The sequence below is a fragment of the Cornus florida genome, unplaced genomic scaffold (genome assembly GCF_030987335.1).
Source record: "Cornus florida cultivar Cherokee Brave unplaced genomic scaffold, ASM3098733v1 CherokeeBrave_3.0.0_Hap2_Chr04, whole genome shotgun sequence".
Lineage (NCBI taxonomy): Eukaryota > Viridiplantae > Streptophyta > Magnoliopsida > Cornales > Cornaceae > Cornus > Cornus florida.
In genome coordinates, this window is record NW_026775574.1 from 102,450,379 (window position 1) to 102,466,229 (window position 15,851).

The 15,851-nt window shown below is 35.8% G+C and overlaps 1 protein-coding gene across 1 annotated transcript; it reads left to right on the forward strand.

Annotated features, from left to right (window-relative positions):
* The first annotated feature begins 1,923 nt into the window (after nt 1–1,923).
* LOC132304308 (uncharacterized) lies at nt 1,924–10,779 on the forward strand. Its single transcript, XM_059801912.1, has 6 exons — nt 1,924–2,370; nt 3,021–3,134; nt 5,792–5,872; nt 9,315–9,487; nt 9,628–9,724; nt 10,338–10,779. The coding sequence occupies exons 1-6, from the start codon at nt 2,092–2,094 to the stop codon at nt 10,446–10,448; spliced, it is 855 nt and encodes a 284-aa protein (XP_059657895.1). The 5' UTR covers nt 1,924–2,091; the 3' UTR covers nt 10,449–10,779.
* The last annotated feature ends 5,072 nt before the right edge of the window (nt 10,780–15,851 follow it).

Below are 15,851 nucleotides of genomic sequence, written 5' to 3' on the forward strand. Positions count from 1 at the left end.
TCCCATTATCGTGGTTCGTCGTACCGTTAGTTGATATATTACCAATTTTTAAGTTCGATATATGATTTGTATCGGTCAGTTTATACTAACTTTGTCTGAGTTTGGTATACCGCGACCGATACAAACCGTGACTGATATTGTCAACCATGTCCATGATCCAAACATCTCCATTGACTACATAATTAAACTGATTAGGAAGTCCTTGCTTTGGACATTCAAGTACTTTATAGGAGCCATAACATGTATGTCTGTGTATATATGTATATGTATAGGAGTTTGAGTAGTTGAGTTGGAGCTTCGGGGGTTTGACTAATCAAGAGTTGAGAAAGATTGAAACAACATGAATTGTCAATTCCTGAATGATTGTTTTGATGGAATTTGATTGTTAGTAATTGTGTTTCAAAATTTTATTCAAAATAGGTTTTTATTTTAGGGGGTTTTTATTTTAGAGTTAGTATTTTTATTAAGTAATTTTTTGTTAGGAGGAATTAAATTTTGTACTCTATAAATAGAAATACTTGCCTTCTCGTCATTTGAATCTGAATTTTGCATCACTTGATCTGGCTAGCAGGGTTGATGGGTAGAGGGAGTATATTGTTTGATAGGGTGGACATTGATTGCGAGAGGGAGTCTCATGAAGTGCACGAAGAAAAATTCAGTCAATAGTTTATGTTCGTAGTTCAGTGTTAAAAATTCTCTATAGTGTAACATTCCTACGAAATTATAATGAAATCGTTTCTCATTCATAGACAATCCCAAATTTTGGATGAATAACATAAATTTTGTGTGGTAGAATTGTAACCTACACAAGAACTGTCCCGATAACATTAATACCCCTAACCCTCACTATAATCAAGAAAAACACATGTAGCAGAACCAGCAAATGTGCTGTAGTTAAAGATAAGGGTTATGTTTAAAGGGTACATGGGCTTGGGTCACTGAGAAAGATTTGGGGCTTAGGGGTTTAAAAAAAACAGGCTTATTCTTATACACAATTATGGGGGCTATAACAGAAGTGTGTGTATATATATATTTCGAGTTCAATTCTTATGTACGTTTGTAAGAAGGAAAAAAGAGGGGTGAAAGGAAAATAAAAAGTAATGAAAGTAATGAATAAATTTTTTTCAAATGATATAAGGAAATAAATAATAATAGAAAAGATAAGTCATTCTTCTTCTTTCACGAATTTTCATTCACCCAAATATAAGCAGAAGATAGGAGAAAAGACGAGTGAGTCTATTATAAAAGTTTTAAATTACTACATCACCCTTTATATAGTGATGGTTTACTGATCAAATTAAATTGTCAACTTTTTTTATCAAACAAAACAAAAATAAGGAAACACTAATCTTTTTGCGGGATGTCTCAGTCATCCATTATCTTCTCCTTTTTATTTAATTTTTTCCCTTCCTAATGTATTCAGGAATAAAAGAGTCAAATAAAGAGGTGTTTGAGATTGACTTGTTTAGTAAATGAGTTTAAGAATTTTGTTTAAGTTTAATTTATTTATTAATCAAACGAATCTATCAAACCGAGTTTGACTGTTTTTCAAAAACTTGATAAATTTACGGTCCTAATTAGAATGAAAAAAAAAAAATCCACCGTTATTAGTGCAATTTATGATTTAGTCCCTTAAATTTATCGCAACCATAAATCCGAAACAAGACAATTGTACATTTTTACTTAACAATAAGCCGACACGTGTACGTATATAATCCATTAACACCAAAAATCTGCTGGTAGTATTCAGATCCGACGTGTCTCACATAGAGAAAAACAAAACCGAGTTCCATTAGTATCCAGTTTCGCTCAAATCTCCTAAATACCCTTATTTATCGACCGTTATAAGGCACTCACAGACCCAATTCAGTAACTTCAGACCCTGAAAATGGATAATCCCAGATAAAAGTTGCGATTTCGCAGGCTTTTTATCTTCTTTACGGTCCGAATCCCCTCTTTTTTCGTTTTCTTCTTCTACAATTATTCTACAATTAAACACTGATCGGTTGATAGGTCAAACGCGACAAGATTGGCTCGGAAAATTCGTCGGAAAACGAGAGGGAAAGTGAGAAAATCTGGGAAAGAAGGAAAATGCACTCGTTAAACCTCAAGGTTCTTGCAGATTTCAATGCGGGAACCACAAGGTGTAGGCCGCCTGGTCGATTGAGCTTTGGAGTTGCAGATTTCGAGGCCGGTACGAGGAGGCAATGGTTGAATTGCAGAAGTTGGGGGAAGACGAGTAGGATCGTTGCCTGTTCGTCGGAGAGAAGTGGTGGTGCGGAGAGTCAGCAGAGTTCGAGTTCATATCTTTCTCGTAGCCAAACCTATGCTATGTTGAAGCAGCAAATGGAAGTTGCTGCAAAATCTGAGGTAACTGGTCCTTTGTTTTCTCTCTCTTAATCTATATGTATATGTACGAATATTGAATAATGCATGCAAGATATTAGTGAGATTCGCTGATGATGAATTTGATGGTTCTTTAGAAAGTGCATTTTTGGTCTGTTTCTCTCTCTTCTATTGATATGATTCTTCAATTTTACATATTTTTCTGGCAATTAGGTGAATTCAGGATATTTTAATATTTGGGCTGCTTCAATTCTTATATTTATCACAATTTGATTTAATTTTAAGGGTTTTAGAAATTGAAGTTACAGGATTAATATGGTTTGTGCATTGCAAATATTGCATTATAAATAATATTATTAAAGAATTCATGGTTGAGAATATGATGAAAGCCTTTTCCTTTTATGGGAATTTATTTATGGTTGGCAACTTGATTTTCTGTATAAATACTTTATAGGAATTAATGGTTGGCAATTAATTATCCGAGTCAGAGTTTTATTTTTTTATTTTTTATTTTTTTACTTCATTTCCATATAGTAGTATATAATTTTTTGTTGATATTAACATTTTTTACATTTGCATTTCTGAATTTCTACACTTTCACACTCTTGTTTTTGGTTTATTATTGGGCATGCATGTTGAATTGGATTATATATTTTTCCGTACAACTTGATCAGGACTACAAGGAGGCAGCAAGAATTCGTGATTCATTGAAATTATTTGAGGAAGAGGAGCCGATTTTGCGTCTTCGGAGATTGCTGAAAGAGGCCATTGCTGACGAAAGGTTTGAGGTACCCCACTCCAACTCCTTGATGCCATTCCTAAACACTTGAAGTTATCCTTATATTAGTAGTTTGTATCCAAAAATATTGGAATATAATGGTTCACATCCTCTCTGCACGCAGAGATAATGCTGTGTAAATCTAACCCTCCCCAACACCGCAATGGTGGGAGCCTCGTGTATTGGGCTATCCCTTTAGCTGGTGTTTTGTATAGTTTTAGACAGTTGCTATGTGCTTTGGTGATCTATTTTAGGGACTTTTCACATTGTTAACAAGGCAATACCTGATGTATAAAACAAGTATTCTGTATGATTGATCCTTGGTCGCTTTCAGTTAGGATGTTGATAATTGGAACCCTCTAGTTGGACACAACAGTTACTAAATTTCAAATCTTACTAATGATTCATTTGTTGAGATCTACACTCCAATGTATTTTTCATCTTATTTTTTTATGTAAAAAAAATGAATGATTTATTGAAAGTAAACTATTTCCTTTTGCTCACTCTAATCAATGGCCAATTGGGGTTTGGGTTTAAGTACTAGCTTGACTATAATCACTTATTTTATTTTTTGTTGGTATATCAATCTTTGTAGTGTGGTCCACTTTCAAAAGCTTACCTCTCACATGAAATTTGTGACAAGAGGACAAGGCAGGTAATTATTGGCAATGACATGGAGAAAGGATATGGGAGTAGCAAATGTTGTGAACTGCGAAAGCGAAAGGAACATGGAGATCCAATGAAAGACAGAATAGAGCAATCACACACAAAATACAATATTTACGTGGTTCAGCCAAACCCGGCTTTTCATAACATATGAGAAGAGATTCCACTATAATTGATGTAAAGATTATACAACAATAGAGAATTTCAAACACCAAACCATGTACTCAAACTCTTGCCCCAGAGTTATTCTCCGTGTACTCCATGAGACTCCCTCTCTCCATTGGTGTTCGCTCTACCGAACCCGTAGCCATCTCTACCCATTAGGAAATTGGGTAATCAGGAAATTGTGCCCGTAATTGAATTATTTGAGTAAGAAGTCTAGCAAATTCAACATTGCGAGTAGAAAGTAAATAAACATTTGACCATCGTGTTGAGGCATCAATTAAGACCATAACATAACGAAACGGTCCACATGGGGTGAATCAGCCAAATATATCCCCCCACCCAACTAGCCGTATGGGGTGGGGTGCTTGTAGTAAGCTGCCTTGGATATGAGGAATTCCTTTAAAAAAAGAGGCAAAGCTTGGTATTTGATGAAAATCTCTTTGCGATTTTGTTGGGGGGGGGGGGGGGTCCCTATGAACCAACAACTGAATCCATCGTAGATACCTCTGGGGGCGATGAATCGGGACCAGCTTAAAGAAGTAATATAGGAAAAGTGTGGGGTCCTTTTCCCGAGGATGGATCGAGGGAATTCAGGTACTCAAACAGTTTCTCAGTCATCAGTTTGAGATGAAAGATCTCTTGATCACTCTCCCAACTCATAACTCTTAACCATAACCTAGGTATTTATTTACAGAGTCCAAAATCCATTCCTTGTTTGTTAAAGATTATAATTTCTTAAAGTCTAACACTTGCTTAACAAGAATAGATTTTGACTGTGCTTGCTCAAATTCTTGTCTGAGCACTTATTCAGATTGAGCTGGGCTTGCTAGTGGATGTAAACTCTTAACTATAGTTATGGATTCTGTTGGGCTGTGTTTCTTTTTTTCATTCGAACTAGACACGCCAAAACTGGAACTTTCTAGTTTATAATTTAGTGCCACTAAAATACTCCCTCTATCCAAATTAAGTTTCCCTTTATCCTTTGTGGATGTTCCAAAATAACTGTCCCTTTGAAAATTGAATTTACAAACATTGAAACACCTATCCTTGGGATTTGAATTTTTTTCTAAATAAAGGATGTAAATCTTCAAATTATTGAAGTTAATTTTGAAAATTTAAAGACAGACATGCATTAAATGAATGTCCCCATTAATAAAGTTGGAATCCTTAAAAGAGACACTTAGTTTGGGGAGGAGGGAATAGTATGTACTTTCAGTTCACCTTTTCTATTGTGAATAGTGTATTAAATAAATACACGTATTCATACTTATACAAGAATGTGTTAATTGATGCAATGTAATATATTAAGTCAAGAGTCTTAGTTAAATTTTAAGTTAGCCTCAATTTCCTCAAGATGGATCACATAGTCTGGTGGCTATGGTTTAACAAAGAAAAGAGGAGAAGAGTTAAATGAAGGGCAAAGGCTGGGGGTGCGTGAGGAGATCTTGCCTTGGAAAAACCTTCAGTACCCAGATTGCCCATAAAAGAACAAATGTATAATTACAGTAAAACCATTATTGAGAGCATATGTAGTGTATTTGCCGAATGGGCTATTTTACCATTATTGAGAGTTACCTGTCCTGTTTTTGGGTCACAACTTCATTTTTTTGAGGTTATCTATTACATTCTTTGACCTTTTACTATGCTCTGATCCGTTTCAGCGATATCAAAACAGGTTTTATGACTTCTAGTTATATAATTTTGGAAAAGGCTTTATTATGATTTTTTTATTATAAGATATTGAGTATGTTCCGAAAGATGATGCATGTTCATTTCAATCCACTGCGTTGGGTAACTTTTCCATGGTATATTGTAATAAATTCCTTTTCTTTTCAGGATGCAGTTAGGATCCGTGATGAAATGAAGGATATTGCTCCGCACTCTCTCTTGAAATGTTTGAGCGATGCAACAACCTTGGTATGATCAGCATTTGATTCTCATGATGTGATTCTGTTGGTTTAACAGCAAAATTCTTTCCATTATCTGATTAAGTCAGTTTTATGCAATTCTGTATCTTGAATGCATCAAATAAATTTTCTTGTAAAGCAAACACACACACTTACAACATACCCCTAGCAAGACTCAAATACTCAACCTCTCCTTTGGGGAGGAGAGATCATACCAATTGGGCTAGTGGCCCGGTGGCGATCTTATTTCATCATATGTGAAAGCAGTAATTAGATTGTTGGTCAAGCTAATTTTGTAAACCTCTCTTAAATTAATGTGTTGGAAAAATGACATGCTTTTAGGAACATGAAAAAGAAAATTTAAAGAAAATGTGAGGGTAAAAAAAGGAAGAGAAGATTTTGCTTCATACTTTTTACATGGAATGTTATCAGTTTTGTTATATTCTTACTTAGGTATCGGGTTTCACACTGTTGCCACATTAGACAAGTAGACAGCCATTTGCAATGCATGTCTTGACACATCACTCTGAGGGCTTCAAGGATGTTGTGGTTTGATGGGTTAATAGAGAAGACTTTAGCTATCAATACAATCACGTTGAAGCAAGTATATTAGAGCCACCTGATATTGTCCCATATCGTATTCCATGGGCGCCCACCTCTAGCTAGCTTAACTATACGTGAGGAGAGAGTGGGGGAGAATGATGGGACATGTGTTTCTCCTTGATTAACAGTGTCTTGGCCACACGTTTTTTTTTTTTTTTTTACACATAAACGTAAGCTGCATATTTCGTCGTGTATACATACCTTCTCTGATAATGACCAAAGGGTCAACTTCTATCTATTCTATAAATTGAGGGGCTACTCTCTCTCGCTGCATCTCTCTCTCTCTCTCTCTTACATTTGTCCTCTCCTCTTCTCCTCCATCAACCACTCTCTTGGGATCCCACTAGCGTGACATTAATGATCCGCAGTATCCACATTTTGATGGCTCAAACTGGGAAATTCCATTCATAGTGGCACTCTTTCTTCACTATTTTGTTTGGGAGACCTCTAACTGAAGGTTTGAAACCATGTTCCCAGCCGGCATTTTGGCTAAAATAAGTGGATGGAGTTTTATAGTCTTACAGGAATATTGAGGTGGAGAGAATGAGGTGATAAGGATTGCTGTGAAGCCAAACTCTACAAAGAAAACGTGTTAAGATCATCAGACTTCTAGTTGTGGTCAAAATTTGCTTATGAGGTGCTGAGTTGCACACGGCATCATGTTCACATGACTCTATGCCTAGGTAGTTGTCAAGCAGCAAGGAAGATGAAATATTAGGTTTGTCAAAACTGAGATCGATTTGTGATTTACACCCACTATTTTTTCGGTTCGCCTTTCATAAAAATATTATGTGATGGCCTTCATGCCACTGACATATCTACGTGCAAGCCCTGCAAGCACATTTGAATATTTGATGGAAAGCTTTTCATTCACATGCTGAAAGGTCAAAAAGCATGTCATTGATGGTTCCAACTGCTTTCATCTCCATCACATTCCAAACTGGTGAATGTAATGAATGTACATGCTCTTCATGGGATGATGTCCTGCGCCCATTTCATAGCTATTTTTTATTTTTTGTTTACCGTGGGATAGTGCCTGTCTTGCTTACTGCACTGCCTACATTCCTGACAATATACATCATACATGGCAACAAGTCAACAACTGAATTTTCATCTCACGAATTAGCCCAGCATCTATAGTTGGTCACATGCTTTCTGAATTCATATTCCTACATCCAATGCCTACCATGGGTGATGCCCACATGCAGGTACCATGGTACAGGCTACTAAGGGTCACTTGCTTAAGGGTCCACCCAATCATGTTATGGCAATGCCTTGCTACCATACCCCCTAGGTTACTACCTCACCTCAAGAACACATGTCGTGCAATGTGCAATCAATTGGCGTGTCGTCTCATGACGACAACTTATTCTATTACTATTAATTCATGGAGCTGCCTCAGGTTTTTCATTTTAAATACCAGGGAGCTTACTCTTGCTTCCCTTATGGCATTGTTTGAAATCCCACCTTCAATCATTATCATAGTATAGCACTTCTCATTACTTCATTTCCCTTGAATCTCTCATTAAATGGTCATGGCATATCACTACCATACAATGCAAAGAGGGTGAGATATTCCCTGTATAGATGTGTGTGTGTGTGTGTATTTATACAGGATATTGGCAACAAGGTATCATGGTTGGTCATTATATGATGCCCACCACCGCATGATTGATCATCCTAGAGATCCCAGCCCCCATAATGAGAGGTCAATCTAAAGCATGTCACCACTTTTACTTCACCGTGACAGCAGTTGATTGAATCCCAACCTTCTCACCTAGCCGTAGATTACAGCAGATTGGTAAAGCCTTTCCATGCCTTCGACAGCTATTTGTAGAGGCTTTTCCATCCCATATCAGATTACACGGTTTACACCTTAGTTATAGAATTTGTTGATGTGCTTGCATGCTGTCATTTGGACATGACCTGAGTACTGCCTTTAGATGTAGGCTGCTCCTACAATGTTTTTTTTTTTTTTTGATAACTAAGATGGTATTAGAAAGCATTCAAATGGGGAGCTTACCCCGCAAAAGCTAAACTCTAAATATGACAGTGGATCAAGCGGCTACTATTATGCTGCTTATTAAAGCATGACTTGCATTGATGGTGTGGTTCTGCCATGATATGTAGGATATTTCCACATGTATTTTAACATCTTGACCTTACTTGGCATCTTCATCCTGCCACTATAACCTTTATGAGGCCGTCTTCATTTGTAGTGGACCTATCCATGCAATTCCCTATCTCTGTGTATAAATTTATGCCTTTTTGCCTGCATGGTCAATAGGACAATCAGGAGCGATGTACACAAGCATGCCTTTGCTACCCCACTGCTGGTTCCATGGTGTGCTGCCATCTACATTTATTGGGGCCATCTTATCCCATATCACACGTTCTGTGCATATTCTATCCTGACATCTATTTATATACATAATATGTGAAATCATGTATATGCGAAGCCATATGTTTATGAAGACAAAGGCATTTTCTAAAGAAAATTCTTTTTCTTTAAAAAAAAAAGAAAAAAGAAACGAAAAGAGAACTTCTTTCTTTTTTGGCATTTGAAACTTTCTTTCTTACTGACCTAGTACACCTTAACTCAATTTAAGTAATGACTTGAACTAATCTGTAGACTCCCTCATTTCATTCTAAGAATAAATCTCTGCCACACTTAACCTATTTTCTTACTCTGTGTTCTTAGAAAACCTTTTGATCAAAAGTGAGTTGTGACAGCCCTAATTAGACATATAGAGATCTCAAGTATGCGGTTGTTTCTTGTACTTCAATTTTGACAAAGCCTGCATGTAATCACACCATGATTAATTCTGAAATTGATATTATTTTTTTAGGGGGTCAGGGTTCAAGTGAGGAGTGTGTACATTGAAGGTCGAAGTCAGCCTTCGAAAGGCCAGTACTTTTTTGCTTATAGAATAAGAATTACCAATAACTCAGACCGGCCTGTTCAACTTCTCAGAAGGCACTGGATTATCACTGACGGAAATGGGAGAACTGAAAATGTTTGGTAAGTAGTGAGTTTTGAACTTCTTTTTCTGTTTTCACATTTATATTATCTTGTGTATGCTTGTGTTTGTATGTGGGTGTGCGAGTGTGGGAGCAATTGCTCTTTCTTTGCTCGAGTTATCTATCCACTTCCTTATGCAGGGGAATCGGAGTTATAGGTGAACAGCCGGTTATACTTCCCAACACTGGTTTTGAGTACTCATCTGCATGCCCATTAAGCACTCCCAGTGGGAGAATGGTAAGATGTGGAATCTTGATTTCTACCTTCTTCCATGCATAAGTTTACAATTTATCCAAAAAAGGTAGTAGAAGGAATGTTTTAGGCTTGCCTGCACCCTATGTTGTGTTTGGTTGGAGGGTTTTGTAGAGATGGAGGGACATGGAATTAGAGGAAAGGAAAATAGAGATAGTCCCTCCAGGCCCATTTTTTCTTTCCTCCCAAAAAATGGGAGGATTTGGGAAGAAAGCAATAGTTAGTGATTGTTATGCAGCTTCTTTTTCCACTAGTACCAGCTTGTTTTGTCCTTTTAACTTGCAAATTGAAATATTCCTTCCTTTTTCTTTTGAAATCAATGGCCGTACTTTTCATGACCTTGTATTTTATGTGGTGTAGAAGTAATAAAATATTGTACGCTGCTTTGATGGCTCCCACACCAAATGCAAGCTTAATGCCACAAATATTGCTTTCAAAGAAAAAGAAAAAGAAAAAAGTAGTTCTATACACTGTTGTACATATATCTGCATATCGGCAAGATTAAATGCGCTGTTCTATGATAACCGGTTATATTTGGAGCTTCATCTCTCTTTGAAGTTACTCATGATGGTGTTATGTCTGGTTTATTACCTTGTAGGAGGGTGACTTTGAGATGAAACATATTGATAAAGTAGGATCACAGACATTCAATGTGGCTATTGCCCCCTTTTCTCTCTCCACATACGAAGATGGCACTGATACATTTTGAGTCCTGAATTGTGGCACTGCTTAAGAGAGATGGAAAATGCATTGTCAAAATGTACGAAGCTTCTATCAAAGCAAGAGAGCAAAAAGCTGTAATTTAGTGTCAGAGAAGTTGACATATATAGAGATGTAAAGTTTCTTTTTTATTTTTTATTTTTTATTTTTATAAATATAGGATAAGAATTCAATGTAGTTGTATTTGTGTGTCATTGTGGAACTTCATTGTCGATATTATGTATTGCCATCTACGAAAGAATTCAGTGTCTAGACTCTAGAGATGAATGTATATATACATCACGACAGTATCAAATGAAACTATGTTGACCTTTACTGAATGGAACTCCAATAGCCCCAAATGTGGATGCAATATATTCAACTAAATTAGCATTTTTACTTTATGTTTATACCAAGTGAATCACAAATTTCTGTGTCAGGACGGAAGGTTAAATCATCAAGCATAGGAACCATCCAGTTGTTCTGTTGAAGAGAACAGTCTGCCTTTAAAAGCGTTGGGCAGGTCATTCAAGTACAGGTTTGTCGATTACTCTGTAAATGTGTAAAAACTTGGATGTTTCAAAGTTCAAATATTTGTTTTTGGCTCATAGGAGGGTGATGATTAGCATGATAAGATTTGCATAGGGTGTTTTTCTTTGCCTTTTGCTGATATGGTTCCTCGAAATGAACTGACTGGTTAGTTTGGCAATTTGTTATCTCTTTAGCCCATAAACTGCTGAAAACAAGGAAAAACACTGCACAATCCATTTGGCCATTCTCATGAACATACCTGAATTTGAGCTATCCAAACCATTTGGTTTTGTTTATGAACTTGTAAAATTGCCTATCCCATTTGCACAGACCATTATTTTTTTTTCTCTTCTATCTTGAAACACCATCAGGAACTTGGTTGGATTTCCTTTGCTAGTCAGCCTTTCTCTACATACATACATAAATACACGCCTGTGTGTATATATATATATAGACACACACATTTATATCCTTACTACAATTATAAGTATAATAAGTATAAGGAATTTCTATTTTTTATATACATATTTAATACCTTTTTATTTATTTAACTTAATTAAACTCCTGTTTACACACACAAACACACACACACACATATGCTATAAAGCTCAGTCTTCCTTAATTCTTGAGAACTCTACGTCTTCCTTCTAATCAGATCGGAAATACTGAGAATTCCTCTCTAAGCTTTTTTTTGCCCTAAAGCTCTAAGCTTTTCTCTCTCTCTTTAGTGTTCAGATGCGGATTCTGAAAGTACTCCAATTTATATTTACACACATACATCTATGCCAGACTGGATAGACTTGGTTGATCTGAAGGGGGTGGAGCCCTAACCATACCGGATAGAAAAGGGTTTGTCGTCACAAAAGTTGCTGCTAGTCTAGGATTAATGTGGTTTTAATTAATGCTTGGCAGTGTGTAAGCTAATGCCTGCAAAGTTGCCTTTATCAATCAGTGTAAGCATGACTTTAATATAAACCTGATTCTGTAACTGCTAGCAAAATGATTTTGTTCTCCATGGAAATTCTTAGCAAAAGCCATATTAAATGTTGTACTTCTTTTGGTCTAAGGGTTGGGTTTTGAGGGATTCAGGGTTGGAATTGATCCTTGTCTGTGTCCCTGTTCTATTCACATGTTGCTAGCCCAAAACCCGTGTAGATATTGTCTGCCTTGCACACACTACTCTGTGCGCACGGTTTTGCTCAAAACGCGTTTATATGGTTTAGGGGTGTACATACAACAACTTTTTTCCTAGGCACGTGAGTTTGAACTAAATTTTTTTCGATCCAAAATTCAAAACACCAACTCGGTGCTCCCAAATATAGTATTAATTCATTCATAATGAAGTGTTGATTGGGTCTCTTATATATTTGTCGAGATCATATTGCTTCCATTTTCTCATATTATTTGATATGTTTTTCTCTGGAGTTTAATTTGTTTTTTCAGATGTGGTTGAGATGGTTATATGTAAAACCCTTAAAAAATATATTCCCCTTGTACCTTTGTTTGTTTCTCTCAACTATAATATTAAAAGACGAATTTATGCATGATTACTCTCTTATGGAGTCCTTATATTCTTTGTTGTCTAAGTAATTATATTTATCGATTTTTAAGTAATATTCTGCATAAGCAAGTTAAATTTCTCTTAATTTTTTTAGTAAACTACACACACACACACACACACACACACACACAAAAGGGGGGAAACTTGATATTTTTAGTAAATATCAATTTACCTTTCTGATCTTAAACCAAAAAGGAGGAAACTTCTTTGGGAGAGTGTGACCAAAACAGTCAATTCTAAGCACAGTAAAAGCTAAAGCTATGCATTTGCAAGAATCTAAGGAGAGTGCTAAATTTATAATAAAGACGGAATGTACTCTGCTTTTTGAGTGGTCCGGTTTTGAAGAAATTTTTTCATGGTGCTAGACTGTATCGTCCCGGTGAATCACTGTGTTTGTTAAATAGTTAAATTGAACTTATTCCTTTGTTTTATTTTTTTATAATATGGTATTATTTTTATATCAATAAGATTAATTCTTAGTTAAGATCAATAGCTGATTGGTTCTTGTACATAAATTCAATTAAGGATCACAATTGATTGAGATCAAACTCTATTATTAGTAACATTATATCCAATACAAAGTTATGTATTTTATATATCATATTAGTTGTAGATGGATTATATTCAAACGCACGTGTAATTTTTACTAGCATATATATATATATATATATATATATATATATATATATTTACATATATGTGCTTCCATGGTCCTGCATCTATCAACATATACTGTGAAATGTAGTATCAATGAGGAACTAAAATCGTTTTTAGCATGCATTTGTTGTACAGTGGAGTGGACGATGGAGATCACCCTATCAACAGTGCGAATCGAATATGAAAAAATATCAAAACAAACTCTATTAGATTTTAGGTCTCTTGTGTCTGTCTCATTAGGAAACTTCTATTGTTGTCGACATTAGGTTATATGCACATGAACCAATTTATGCTCTATCTGGCCTTCAAGAGAAAGGATAATTTTTGTACTATTTGAATAAGACTCCAATCTTGTTATCCTCTCCATCTTTTTTGGCAGCCACTTAGGACTATTCAGCATTATTATCCCTAAAATTATTTAGTGAAAAAGGTGGTTTAAAAATATTGAGAAAATGAATCTTCACTTAGATTATATAATAAAACAAGGGTACGGTAAGTTTGTTTCATTGTGACCTGTAGTCATGTTTTTGAAATAAGAAACAATTTTTCCGTACACAAACATAAGACTTAGTACATTAAACCTCTCTAGGCCTACAGTGACCAGTGTCCCGTTGTAACGGGTGGACGCTTGCCTATTTACCCAAAAGTTCGAACTATTGGGTAATGTTGCATACCCACCTATTTATACCTAATCATTTTCCCATCCGATTTCGATGTGGGACAAATGACCCTTGTTACATTCTCCTCCACCCAAACTCGCAACGCCCTCGTTGCGGTTCGGGCCACCCTGCCTACCCAGGATGCTAGCCCGAACGCCTTCCGGGTCGGGCGCTTGGCGTGAAACCGGATCAAGGATTAGGTCTGACTTTGATACCAACTGTAACGGGTGGGCGCTTGCCCATTTACCCAAAAGCTCAAACTATTGGGTAATGCAGCATACCTACCCATTTATACCCAATCACTTTCCCATCCGATTCCGATGTGGAACAAATGACTTTTGTTACACTCGTGTACTAGACTAGTGTTACAAGGGGTCATTTGTCCAATATCGGATCCTGATAGAAAAATGATTGGGTATAAATGAGTAGATATGCAATACTACCCAATAACTTGAGTTTTGGATAAATAGGCAAGCGCCCTTCCGTTACAGTTGGTATCAGAACTAGATTCATTCCTTAATCCGGTACCATGCCAAGCACCCGGCCAGGAAGGCGTCCAGGTGAGCCACCCCAGATAGGCAGGGTGGCTCGACCGCAACGAGGGTGTTGCGAGTTTGGGTGAAGGAGAATGTTACAAGGGGTCATTTGTCCCACATTGGATCCGAATGGAAAAGTGACTGGATATAAATAAATAAGTCTGTAGCATTACTCAATAATTTAAATTTTTAAATAAATAAAAAAACGCCCACCCGTTACAACTAATCCTTATTTTTTGTTTTAACATTAACAAATATCAAATAATGTGTGCTTTTGTCCATTAGTAGTTGAACCCTTTAGAGTCAAGTAATGTAGGCCCATAACAGATGTAGTTAAAGCAAACAACAAAGTACTTCAGGAGCATTATATTGGCAATAAACGGGAATATGTTACAACAATGCAATTATTGTTCCATAATTAAACCCTAGATTCTTATCATGTTAATTTTACATTATCCTTGATCCAACGATATAATTCCTCCTCCTTTGTAAAAAGACAGTAAAGATAGAGAGCTCCACATCAAACTACATTTATGTGAGTGAAGAATGATATAAATTAATGATGTCATCCCTCACTCACATAGTGCTTATTTCTCTAAGCTGTTACTGGTAAATGAAATTTAATTAAAAAATATGACTAAATAACTATTTTATTGATGAATAAAAACAGAAAAAAAAAATTATTTTGTTTTTTATCCTAACAACCTAAGGGAGGGGGACTCAATTACGGGTTGGGTATACTCACTCGGAAGATGGACGCTCTTTATCAATTATGTCACTGGATAATAAATATTGTCCAAAATATAAATTAAAAGGTAAAATATTATTATTATAGTAGTAAAGTTTTTCTGATTAAAAATGATGAAATTTCAAAATAAATGAAAAAAAATTGCACCACAAAACCTTGGGGAAAAAGTTAGATTGCGGGCAAAGTAATAATGCGTTTGCGTCGACGTCGGCCCCTTCAATCACGCGTGCACCAACAGTGGTACGCTGTGGCTTGTGCATTAGGGTTTGCTTAGTGGCCACGCTTGCCAAAATCTTTGCTTGTCTTTAATTAGACTCTCAGTTTTCACACACATTCGTCAAATATTAGTCCACAATATATTGATTATCCCGTCACATTCAGTTAGTTATCACTTCAATGACACGTTTATAATTATGAATGAAATTGTTTAATTAATTTATATTATATTGAAAGAATTTTTGATAAACTCTTTAAATATATAGTATGGCAAAGAAGTCTGGATGATGGTTATTAATATTTATGATGTTATAAATACATAAAATTAATCGAATTTTTTCTATTTGTCGAAACTTTCTTATCATTATGAAATGAGAATAAAGCTTTTGAGATCGTGTATGGGTACTTATATTATATAAGTTTGCAGAGTGAAAAATCACATACTTATGTGATAAATTTGTCGAATACGGTGCTATATTTGTGTTACATCGAATCCCAAATCTTG